Below are 12,954 nucleotides of genomic sequence, written 5' to 3'. Positions count from 1 at the left end.
TTTTATGTGGAAAACACTTCGGATAGATTTAATCAACAGAACAGATAGACTGAGGAGACTTAGAGCTTTCGAATAATACATTATTTGTCGAGGTTGTGAGTCCAGAACAGACCAAAACAGACCAGAGGAAGCACTAGGCCAAATGTTCTTTCAGCAGAAACAAATTTTGGTGGACAAATTTATATTATATGTTTGGTCTTCTCTCTTCTCTCTTTTCTTTTTTAGTGAAATATTGGATAATTTGGGCCTCAGATATTCAAGTGAAGAGTCATATGGTGATTGTTTTAGCAGATGATTAAACAGCTGCAGATCCACTGTCTTTCTCTTCAAAAACTGATTAATCAACTAATCGCTGAGCTCGATGATTAAACAGTGGCGTATTTTTCAATGTAAAAATGTAGAGGAGAAGGATGAAGGAGCATAAAACAGAAATATTCATGGAGTAAATGTACTTCGTCGCTTTCCACCACTGATTATTAAACACACAGTACAAACACAGCTGTCTGTCAGGATTACTGCAGACTGTCAGGTCACAGTACAGAGGACACAGACACACACACACACACACACACACACACACACACACACACACACACACACACACACACGTCTCTTCTATGCAGCAGCACTGTCATGTTCTCTGTGTGTGAATATTTATTAAAGGATGGTGGAGCGTTCATGTGCGGAGACAGTGCACAGCCACACACTGTGTTGACTCTTCCTACAAGAGTTTGTCACGCTCATCCACACGATATGCTGTTTGGGCTGTCGTCATGGAAACAGATAGAAACTTTTCATGAATCTGCAATCGGATTCAAACAGCGTGGATCAAAGCAGAGAGACGATTGTGCTTCAAAACTAAAAAAAAAACAGAGATAAAACTGGAATTGAAAACATATTTTCTCAGCGTTTCTCTCAGAATTTCTGTCCATCAGTCAGGATTTAGAAATATTTAAAGACGCAGTGAAGATAATAACATGGGGTAATTTTTTTATGTCCTGTTTTTTGGGGAAATATAACAAATATTGTATATACAATATAAAAATATTATTTATATATCAAGATTGCGAGAGAGTTGAAGTGGAGGCGAGGAGGAGAGACGTGAGGAGAGGACAGTGCCTGAGGTGAAGTTATTTATTGTAGCTCGTCCTGCTTATCCACACTCACAGCTCACTGAGGGTATAAGTAAAGCATATAATCCAGTGAGTTCATCAGTCTGTTAGTTCATCATACACAGCAAACAGGAACTGCTGATAGCTGATAGGGCAAACTTTTAATGGTGTTCATTTCCCAAAATGTCCCTTGTTTTTTGAAGAGCGGTGTCAGACTTGGAAAAGCCCTGCGTTAGCTCACAGGTTGTAGAAACTACCAGAGTCATATCATAGATCATCGGCAAAAACTTTGTTTATATTTATGTTAACAAAAGAGCATCTTTGTGCTCTAGTTTGTTTACCTCCTCCTGTTCTAATCTTAATCTACCTCAGCAATTTGTCACATTATGGAAGCTAAGAACAGTGATGTCAACCGACTGTCGACTCTGACTCTCTCAATAAATAATTACAAAGCAGTTTTTTTGAAGCGATTGCGCCAGCGGCTGCCTGTCAGAGCAGGTTGTGCAAGTGTCTAGTTTGTTTTTCAGTGTCTTTGTGTGTTTTTGTACGTGTACTTTCAATCCTTGAGTTTTCTGATTGCACACAGTGTCAAGAATGCGTCTGCAGCGGCTTCTTAACTTTTATTTATATTTGTTGCGTATTGTCCTTATTTGTTGTGTATTTATGTGATTGGCTGCTGTGACATTTTTTATTCCCCCCCTCTCCGGGATTAATAAAGTCTATCTATCTAATTATCTATCTATTTAGTGATGGACTGGACTGAAACCGAGCTGCTCTGTACTACAAAACCTTTCCTTTACTTCTGCTCAGCTGAGATCGTCTTGGCTTGTGTGCACACAGAGGGTGAGACTGAGCGGTGTGTGCACAGTCAATAGTCTGCTCTCCCTGATTGCTTCACATTAATAATAAAGTGTCTTTCTATTTTTGGGGGGGGGGGGGCAGGCAGCTTGCAGCTATGATGGAGAGTGATTCATTCAGCGAGCCCTGAAGAGCTCCGGCCCTACGCTCGGAGAGAGTCAGGTCTATTTACACTGCCCCGATCACACTCTGCTACGGTGAGTGGACGGTAATGAAAGACAAAGCAAAGCCTAAATAATATGTGGTCGTCTAGAAACATGGAGACAAGTGTGGATGCATTTATATAAACAGAGAGAAATAAATTAAAATGAGACAGAACCCACACAGACAGAAAATGCAGGGTAAATCTACAACTGGGAGACAAATCACTACAATATTGATTATTTAAGTGCTGGGCCATAATTCAATGTTAGAGTATTAGGACTTTCAGGGGGATCATATACACTGGAATTCAAACTGTATTTAAAAACCAACCAGAAAGACAGATTACATAAAAAAAAAGAAAAAACAAATTGATGCAGCATTGGCTGGAATATTCTAACTTTCAGTCCCTAGTTGTGTCCAAATCTGCTGCATCCCACAATTCCCATAATGCAACTTGATAGCATCTCTTTGTCAGGCTCTCGCTGCCTGCTAAGCATTTAAAATGGTACAGAGCCCTAATGTAAAGTGATGACAGAGCTTAAAGATAAACTCCAAGTTTATTTATTTTTTTTACCTCTAGCAGAACTACGAAGCTGTTTATTTATGTTTATTTATGTTTTCTTTATCTCGTGCACATAACACACACATAGTTAACGTGATACACAGCCCTGCCAATGGTTTCACATTATTCCACTGATCTATAGGCGCCAGTAATGTGTAGGATACAATCAATGAGTTTTGGTGAGTAACAGTGACGGTGAACAAACTCTACAGGAAACCTTTACATTTTTATCATGCTTCATTGTCTTTGCATTACTGCACTCACATAAATCCATCTAAACTCTGATTATTTTTCTTGGGTACCTTGAATGCATCACTACGCCCTCAAAATATCAACACTTCTTCTAAATCATGGTAAATGGAGCGGAGAATATTGGGGTTGGGATTTAGTTTCGTCAATGTCAGCCTGAAGCTTCCTGTGCTGCATAAACAAAGAAGGTAAACAAAAAAAACCCCCAAAAAAACACCAATCACCAAATCTCTCTCCCTCACTGTCAGTTCCTGTCTTCCTCTGGTTGAGAGGAGTTAACACTCAAACTCCCAACATCCTGCTCTCTTTCACCCCGTCGCCTCCTTCCTTTTTCTGGATGACTGGATACTCAACACTGCTGAGGTCAGCCAAAAAAAAAAAAAGGAACGAAAAAAAAACCCCAAAAGTAGTAGTGGCTGGACTTACTGGTGATGACGCCTCCGGAGAGGGAGGCCAGGAAACCCACGCTGACCAGCACCAGGGTGATGAGGCGGCCCCTCTTGTGGCGCTGCAGCATGACTAACATGAGCAGCCCCACTGCCCCGTGGACAAAGAGCGAGGAGAAGAGACACCACAGGAACACCCAGTACCACATCTCTGATAGGGAGACGAAACACAGCACAGGCAGGATGTTTGATCAGATACGGCCTGAAAATATGTAAAAGTACAACAGGAAAAACGCTGCACAACAAACAAATTTCTGACCGAGCAGATGGAAGATCTGGAAGATTTCAGATTAGATTCAGAGCAATGTCTTTACGTTTCAACAGTGATGAAATGATTAGTCTGTCCTAAGTAACGATTTAAGGTACATTATTTGAGTATTTCCATTTTATGCTACTATTTACTTATTAAAAAAATCACTTTTTATCATTCCTAGAAATGCAGTGATTAGTCAATTAATCAATTCGTGAACAAAAAGACAATTAATCTGCATGTTTGCTGGTTCCAGTTCCTCAGATGAGAAAACAAAACATTTAATGATGTTAACTCGACTGTTTTCCAATGTTGAATAGAATAAATGATTAATTGTTAATTTGAAGAAGTAATTGGCTGATTAATTGATAATTAATTAGCTGCAGAGCTAGGATTTTATACACAAACTGTATCATGTTGTAGATTAAACAACTCAACTATGTAAACTTGTCAAAACCTGTGAAGCCTCTGTTGTCTCCACCACAGCAGGCTGCATCATTAAAATACTTCTTACTTGATACACAGGCGATAATAACCCAATATTATAATATATAACAATATACAGACTTTTGGACTCCACTGTTTAATGATATATAATTATAAAACACTAACAGGCACCAATCTGATGCATATTGAGCACTTTACTTTTAATCCATTATTACATATTTTGCTGTAAATACTTCAGTAACACAAATACTGCAGGACTTTTACTTGTAATGGAGTATTTCTACATTTATTTTTACTTTGTCTTAGGTAAAGAATGTGAATACTTCTTGAATATGTTTGGGTTTTGGACTGTCAGTCATACAAAACATGGCATGGGAAATAAAATAGGTATTTGTTTTTATTATTTTTTAGACCTAATCACACTAAGAGCCTGGATCTCTCCAAGGGATCATGAGATAAATCTATGGTTGCAAGACAGCACAGCAAAGAAGAAAAACTAAGTTCAGCCAAACTAATTTGTATTGTCTTGGGGGATTTTTCAATATACTTCTTTCGGAGTGCTGGATATTGTTGGCTTCTGGGGGAACTGTTCACAACTTATACATACAGACGTTGCTTCATTTTTAAGGGTCACAGGCCAAAATGGATGAGAACCACTGGACGTAACAGTCAACTGATGTAAAATAATAAATTAATCAAGCATGAAAACTCGTTAAAGGATCACTCCACTCATTTTTCGGTCCTGGTTAGTCCTGCTCAGCCTGTGAAAACAGATGCACGGCAAAATGTTTGCGGTGGGTCGGCAGGAGCTTTGTCATGATGACATCACAGTGACATCATCAGCATCACCTTCGGTTTGACTATGACACATTTATAACAAAAAGCCTCTGTTGCAAACTTGGGGTGTGGTTTTTAAGACGTGTTTTAACCAGACAGCGAGGGTGTGATTAAAGACTGAAGAACAGTGGTTCTATGGAAAATGTTTTTGGAGCTACACCAACACTACAGATCTAAAAAGTCAGGATTTCTCAGCCTCTGTTACTTAGATCTTGACCATACTGTTTTTTCAGCGTCATGATCAGTGCAATATTAAATCAATTTAGTGCCTATTGAGCAAAGATGACTGATCCGTAATGATTTTCATCACAGTGAAGAGTAGGATAAATATTCCTCCCTGGTAAGTAAAGAAACAATGTCCTTGTCGTGCAAATAATGAGACTTTATTATGTAGAGAAAAAACATCCTTTGCACAGTACAGATCGGGATGCAGAGATACTGTTGGAGCTGCACAAGTAGCTGTGAGCCAATGGGGGATTTCAATCTACAGCCGCCACAGTCTAAGTCAGGGCTCATCAAAGAGGCAGCCGAGCATGGTAATGGAGCTGAGGTGAGATGTATAAAACTAAAAGTGAGATTTCAGACGAGCTGCTGCGAGCTAGACATTAGGCAGTAAATGGAAAATCTGAAACAATAGCTCAAGTCTCCGTTAGTGAATGTTCAAGGCCGTCTGCTGCACCGTAGATACACAATTCAGCATTTCTACATCAGTAATCACGATTTCGCTGTTGCAAAACCCAAAATGCTGAATTAGTTCGATTCCCAAACTGCCCCAACCTACAGGGTCCAGGCTGTGCTGCCTTAAGGCATGAATCCTTAAGAAAGTAAACAGCTTTAAAAAAGCTGGACCAAATCAGGGGTCAACCCCATTCAAAACCTCTCTTATCCTCTTCCTCCTCATCCCTCCTTCCTTCTCTGTTTCTTTCTGTCTCATGGGCCAGCTTTGCATAAAGAGCCCCGGCCTCATCGCGCTTCGCCAGCGAGGGGCCATGTTTTTAACCACTGGCACCGTGGGAGCGAGGAGAAGCCAGCTGGCCATGAGATTATTCAAGAAGAAAAGAGATTGCCTGAGGAAGGAGGACGTCCAGCTCGGATAAGAATGACCAATCCAAAGCGCAGGAATGTTGTGTAAAGGACTGAGCCGGTTTTGTTTGGACGAGGCGGTATAAACAGGAAACGTGACATTGTTGTGTGGTGTAAACATCCAAAGACCCAAATCTATTTACAAAGTATTTCTCATGGTGGCAGCCCCGAAAGGAGCTCTTTAGCATATCCATTTAACCTAGTTGTTCCACAGTCGACTGAGCGCCTACATCTACTTATTGATCTGGCAGTCAGCTGTCGAGCCGGACGGAGAGAGATGTGACGGCTCCGTAACACAACGGCTTTTTGTCCTGCATGACTGAGCACAGTTAGGTCACGAATCACGGGGCATCCACTGCTGTCTTTCGCCATCCATCTAGCAAGAGAGGAGGGAGATGTCTGCGATGGGACGTGGGGTATGAGAGTCAGAGCAGTAGAGGACAGTGGGTGCTTTCCATTCTGCTAATTATGCTTCCCCCTGCCCTCCCCCCCCCGGCCCGTGACAGAGGTCCACCATCATCAAGGATATTCAAATCCTTGAACTGTGTCTCAGACCAGAATGGCAACTTACAATTACTTTTATTATCTAATAATCTACCAGTTATTTTCTCAATTAATCATTTTGTCAAAAAAAATGCTCAAAAATTGTAAAAATGTCCATCATGGTTTCCCAGAGTAACTGATAACATCTTTAATTGTTTTAGTCCAAAACCCAAAGATATTCAGTTTACAATTGTAGAACATACAAACTCTCACATTAGAGAAGCTGGCATACGAGAATTTAGACTGTTTTTCTTGTTATTGACACATTTCACTGTTCAGATGCAGTGCGTCATGAGTACGTAACCAGCGTCTCCTCTAAATGACGCTGGATTGAGGGAGGACGTCTCATTTTGGTAAATACTCCTCCATGCTATGTTAAATAATAGAAACCAGCCAGAGAAATCCCAGCCTGCTCCATTAGGATCCCTCATCCAGTCCTGGATGCATGGCACGTTGGGCATTTGTCGCTAAACTTAAGCCTGGATGGATTTACACAATGCTCAACACGGGAGCATGTCGGGCCACAGGAGGACATGTCCCAGAAACCCCACTGCGGTCACGTGACCACCAGCACTGGCTGCACCTTCATCAAGTACTTTACATCTATAACGACTATAAAGAGGTTACACAAAACACACTTATGAACTGCATTTGTAAAGAGTAAACCAGTGGTTCCCAATGTGTTTGGTTTGTGACCCTGTATAAAAACAAAAGCAGTTTTCAGATATTTATGAGCAGTTCTACGAAAAAAGAAACTCCACCTCTAAACTTCTCAGATGGTTTCATTTGAACATCTATTGAAGCCCCAAGTTCAGATTGTCGAAGTTCAAATTATCCAATATTTCACAAAAAAATGCAAAGATAAGATAAATATTAATACAAATTTGTGTAAATTAATCGTGTCAGGACCCGTCAGATTTACAGATTGTGACATACCTAAGTGCATATAATGTAGAGCTGCAACAATTAGTTGATTAAAATTTGTTGACAGAAAATTAATATAATCAGATAATCAAATAATTAGTGTTTTGGTAGTCATGCGTTTTTATTTCTTAAACAAAAATGACAAATGTTCCCTGGTTGGTTTCAGCTTCAGACACGATGATTCAGCTTTTCTTAGACTTTGACAAAACATTTGAAGACGTGACCTTGAACTGTGAGAAAGTGTAACGTGCATTTTCACCATTACTGAACATTTTATAGACAAAACGATTTGAGACAATAATTGGCTGAGTAATCAATAGTTGCAGCCCTGAGATAAAGCAGTTAAAACAATTTATTAGGGGAATATATAATAATGTATCACTTGAATACAAGACTTTTACTTGGAGCATTGGAGCCTTTCTACATCGTGGCGCTGGTACTTTTACATAACCAACGGACCTGAATACTTGTTTCTTCACTGCGGAGCACTAACACTGAAGAGCAGGACATTAATAACTACTGCGAACTAAATGCCAGCAAAAGTCTGTCTTTGTGGATAAATGGCTATAAGTCACCTGTCACAGGGGCCGGGAACACTTGGACCAACATTTAAATGATTTAGTTAGAGGAATTTCTGTTGCACTTCTTGATGAATTACAAGCTTCATGTAAGGTGATCAAGTTTTAAATGAACAAGCGCAGAGAGAAAATTCGTGGGGTGAAATGTTTGAGTGGAAATACATGGCTCGTTATTTACTCTGGCTGATAGAAATGACTCTTGGCAGGTCATTTTTTCCAGTTTAGCAGATGTTGGAAGGTGAGTTGGACATTTAATTTCAGGGGACAGGAGTGCAGGTGGTCACAGCTCAGAAAGCGCACCTATAGGGTGAGAGATATGCTGTGTCATGTTCAGAGATACGAGCGAACACAGGCCAAAGCACAGTCAGAGCACGGCATTAACTTCTGCTAATCCACAACCGCAGACCGAGGTCTTTGTCAGCACGGCAGCTTTAGAGCTCATCTGTCAACAGCGGAGCATAAAAAAAAAGCAGGGGATCATGGTTTTGGTCGCTTGATAAGAGGTCAGGTAAGAGATTTTGCCTGAGCACGCGAGCCGCTACAGAACATGAACAAGTCAAAGTGGCACAGCTGCAGACTCCCAGAGCAGGAGCCCTGCAGGGGTGCTGAGTTCACCTGTCAGGGGGAAGAATGATGGATTCGTCCCGGCATGGAGCGAGAGGTAGAGCTGCGATATGGCTGGCTGGTAGTGATACAGCTTTTACTGTCTTGACTTTGTACTGAACCCTTCATGGAGAATCCTGTCAATGAATTTAATGAATTTCCGAATTTGTGCATCTCTCACTGACCTATTTTAGTGTTTTTAATTCTATATGTCCATCCATCTAAGAGCTATACTGCTTATCTTTTACCCATCTTACACTGGGAAAAAGGTGGGGTACATGCTGGACAGGTCACCAGGCTATCACAGGGCTTAATACAATATGTATCCCATATAATGAAACCTGCATTCATGTGTTTTTTGGCCACGTAGTAAGCTGTAAACACAACACTGACATAATATCACCTAATAAAGCTGATATGGCCAATTTGTCAACAACATTATCATTCATTTGGAGTCATATTTCTGGCCACCTGGTGAGTATAAATCTAATATTCACCCTGTTTTTGGTCTCCACCAACTCCTGAGGGAAATATCTGGTTCTTTAGCCGCTAAATGCTCTGATATAATCACCGGCTAGTTGCTGAGTTTGTGCTTTTTGGTGCTGGATAAGTAGTATATAGTGGCTTAATGAAAACAGGAGTGTTGAGTGCAGTGAGACTGAACCAAAACACTAGAATTACAGGCTATAAAACCAAAACAATGAGCTAAAAGCTCCGTAAAGATGAGGGAAAATACAGAATTGGATCCTATCACCACACTTTTCTCATTACATCTGATCCAATGTTAAAATAAAACATTTAAACAGTTGATTAGCAGAGCATGAAACTGAGAAGAGGGACAACAGCAGGTGACATCTAACCAAACTAACCAACCAATCAGACCCAAATCCAATCCAGAGTAATTAAGCCATTTTACGATGACAGATGCAGGCAAACATATAAAAAGTCAGCATGAGAATGAAAATGTCATAAACTAACGTATAAAAGCATCAGCTTCATTGTTATTGAGATAGATTTGACAAGTAAGGTGATAATAATTTGAGATCATATCTTCAAGCCCTATTTCCAATTATGGGATATTTAAAAGAGGGCCTGCAGAGCAAAGCATACCTGGGTGAATGATAGGAAGTGATAAGAAAGTAGATGTCAAATAAGTCAACACTTTAGCAGTGATACCCAACAGCATATGGTCTTGCATCATGTAAAAGGCCATTTCAAATTTCTAATAAATCATTTTCAAAGGGACGGTTTCTTCCTCTAGCAGGTAGCTCCGTTCACAGGCAGGACTTTGGTGACACAGAGCAACAAGGACATTGTTTCTGGAAAGACACAGTGTCCTTGTTCAATGGTTTACACGCCACAAACCCAGTTTCATTCACCTGCACAGTGTTGGGTGGAGTTCAAAATCTTAAACATGGATATTATGGGAACATAAGACCAAACCTATATCTGCATGATACATAACCATGTAGATATGTTTGGTCTGCAGATACAGTAAGTCTGTTCTGCAGTACAGTGGAAACAGTGTTCTGTTCATGGTCTGCTGAACTGAAACTGCTGTGAGCACACAAATCATAAACAGGAAATCCATCTGTTTAAGCAGCTCCTCCGGGCCTCAACAAGAGGTTAAAGGGGTTGATGTAACTTAAAAGTTTACATCTGCTTCTGGAGTCTATTGCTCTTGTTGTTTAGGGCTCACACACTCTCCCCCTGACCTTATCTAATGTCCCAGGAGGTCGTTTTTCACCTGGCTGCTGAACTGTGAGGTTCAGGGGGATCGGGTGGCAGTTTCTTCAGCCCTGCTCACCAAAGCCTGGGTGTCAGCTCCTCACAGCTTTCTACTCGCTGCTGCAGCTCTGCTTCCGCAAACTTCTACATACGCTGCAGCTTCCTGCTGAGTCAGCATCATTAACTACCTCTGTGCTTGATGTGTTTCTCAACACAGGATGTCAGCTGTGTTTCGAAAGATGGATCTGTGCCAACTCGGCTATGACTGCATGTCCGCCCTCGCTCCACTCTCTGCAGGGAGGAACTCAAGAATTTCTATAATCTTGTATTTATACAACAGACTGATCCTGTCGTTTCTATGTACATTCGTTTTTTTAATCCAACTTTATCAAATAATGACAGTGTTTTGAACAGATGGTGACCAGAAGCTCGACTGTGTCAAGTTCTTTCTGAGGAAGTTAGGCCTGTCTGCAGAGGAAAGATAAACTGCCTACACACTCCTTTTTTATCCACTAAATTGTTTTTGTTATTTATTTCATGTGGACGCAGCTGACTATGTTGTGGCCATAACACATCTTCCGTGAAGCTCCTTAACACAGATAGTTACCCCCCAGAAAAGGTGCGGATCATTACCTTTATGTGAGAGGGGACATCTAGTGTATAGTTGTTATAGGTGTGTGGAATAAAAGCATTCTGAACAAGGCAGGAGGCAAAAACAGGTAATTTCCCTGCTCTGAAGGAACCACTCACCTAGAGCAACAACTGACAATTCAGCTATCAGTCCACAAGGATGATCCAACCACAAACATCGTATTAACAGTCAAATCAAAACCCTATTGAAAAAAAGCAGCAATTTTAAGTCATCTTCGCTATTTTTAGAGCCTCGACCATCCCAGAGACAGACATCCTGCCCAGAGTTGAGGATGCTGCCTCTAATTGCCCCTTGATTACTGGACTGCAAGACAAAGGGTGGAGGAACAGGCAGGGGGGGGGGTACAACACTTCATTTACTACACAGTCAAGGCATTTCCACGCAGAAGAATGACCAATTAGCCGCATGGTGTGATTACTTTCATGCCATCCACTGATTCCACACGCCTGGACAGAGGAGTGGCATTTCTGTTGTGGCATAACCAGCAATTATTCACCAGCTCAGGGGGCTTAGGCAGCACAGATGCTCCCTTTTCATGGGGGGCAGCTCTGCTCACTAAGCATGAGAGCACACATAACACATCTATAGGTTTATATTTGCTTTAAAATGGACGCGCAAAGATGCCAGCAGCACCCGCTGTAGGATTTACAACTAAATGCTGGTGGTGGTGGTGACTTCTGAGTGAGCACATGAAAGCAGCACCTTTCATTCTGCATACCTGCGAAGTGCTGCAGCGTCGTGCCTTGCACCCAAAGGCTCAGCACTTGCTGCACCGACAGATTGACAGAATAATCCCGGTTCGTTGTCATGTTTCCGCCGCCGCCGCCGCCGCCGCCGCCCGGGCTCTCCCCCCTCTTTATCGAATAGCTGTACTTGGCTTTAGCCGAAGGCATGGAGGAGACCGGGGTGGCATGGGATTGTGAGGCGGCTCTCCCCGGCGCGGCTCGCCTCTACCGGTGCCTCTGCTTCGGCTTGACGTCCGTCTCCGCTCCGGGAAGGGAAGGGCCGCTGTCTGGTCGGTTCATCCTCGGTGGTGTCGGCGGCGGCTGTGTGGAGGCCATGATGGGGGATAGCGGCGGACGCACCGTCGGCTCGTCCTACATCGGCTAGCCCAGCTACATCACCCTTAAAGGGCCAGCCGCCTTTGCGCAGGAAATGTGCGTAGTCGCTGATGGGACGAACAACGTAATCATCACAAGCCACAGGTTATGATAGGCTATAAATCACACATGTACCTGTGGTTGTCCTCGTCTTTACACACTCGGTTGTGACCAGGTTGATTTTGTTGTTGTTGTTGCCGCCATCGGGCCCGCTCTTCACCGGCACTCAAACAACGTGGTTGCTAAGCGACAGCCAAGCGCCATTGTGCGTAGCAACTAGCGCGAGTGGAACTGGCGTAGAACGTTGCTCAGCCAATCAGAGGAGAGGAACACCATTTTTCCAAAATCATCGAATCAGCCAGAAACATATATTCATCAACCTTTCATAAATTGTTATGTAATGTTTAGTTTTTGTTTATCGATTAGCCGATTTAAAGAATTATATAAATGACGTGCCTGACTACTACCGGGGCGTTGCCCATGACGACGGATGGATGCAGGAGCTCTCCACGGTGCTGATTGGCTCTTGCCACGTCACCCCAAAACGCCTGACACAATAATAAATAACATGATAGGATGGATATGAGCCAGACACAAGGAATAGTGAATCTTAGTGGAAGATTTTGACAAAAAAAACCCAAAAAAACAATAAAAATATGTTTATTATATATGTATTATGTTTGAAAATGAAGTATAATAATCTAAAAGTTGAAATAAATCCAAACCTTTATTCTGATGTGGTCTAAAAATACAGTAGACCTCTTTTCACAGTACATCTAACCTCAGACCAGCAGTGAGAATTGAATTGCCCCGTCAGGCCCCGTAGGATTAAGACAGA

At 41.9% G+C, this 12,954-nt stretch overlaps 1 protein-coding gene across 1 annotated transcript in view; it reads right to left on the bottom strand.

Annotated features, from left to right (window-relative positions):
* tmem170b (transmembrane protein 170B) overlaps positions 1 to 12,270 on the bottom strand; it is a 32,340-nt gene extending 20,070 nt beyond the window's left edge. The window contains exons 1-3 of the mRNA XM_071499864.1: positions 12,252 to 12,270; positions 11,735 to 12,184; positions 3,352 to 3,522 (exon numbers count right to left, since the gene is read on the bottom strand). Coding sequence (XP_071355965.1) covers positions 3,352 to 3,522; positions 11,735 to 11,909 — 346 coding nt within the window. The 5' untranslated portion in view covers positions 11,910 to 12,184; positions 12,252 to 12,270. The remainder of the gene's footprint in view (positions 1 to 3,351; positions 3,523 to 11,734; positions 12,185 to 12,251) is intronic.
* Between the last annotated feature and the right edge of the window lie 684 nt (positions 12,271 to 12,954).

Source organism: Trachinotus anak, unplaced genomic scaffold (assembly GCF_046630095.1).
Source record: "Trachinotus anak isolate AG129_WGS33_773 ecotype Australia unplaced genomic scaffold, CSIRO_AGI_Tana_v1 ptg000016l, whole genome shotgun sequence".
Lineage (NCBI taxonomy): Eukaryota > Metazoa > Chordata > Actinopteri > Carangiformes > Carangidae > Trachinotus > Trachinotus anak.
Note: the sequence above shows the minus strand (reverse complement) of the source record. Positions and strands in the feature narration are given on the sequence as shown.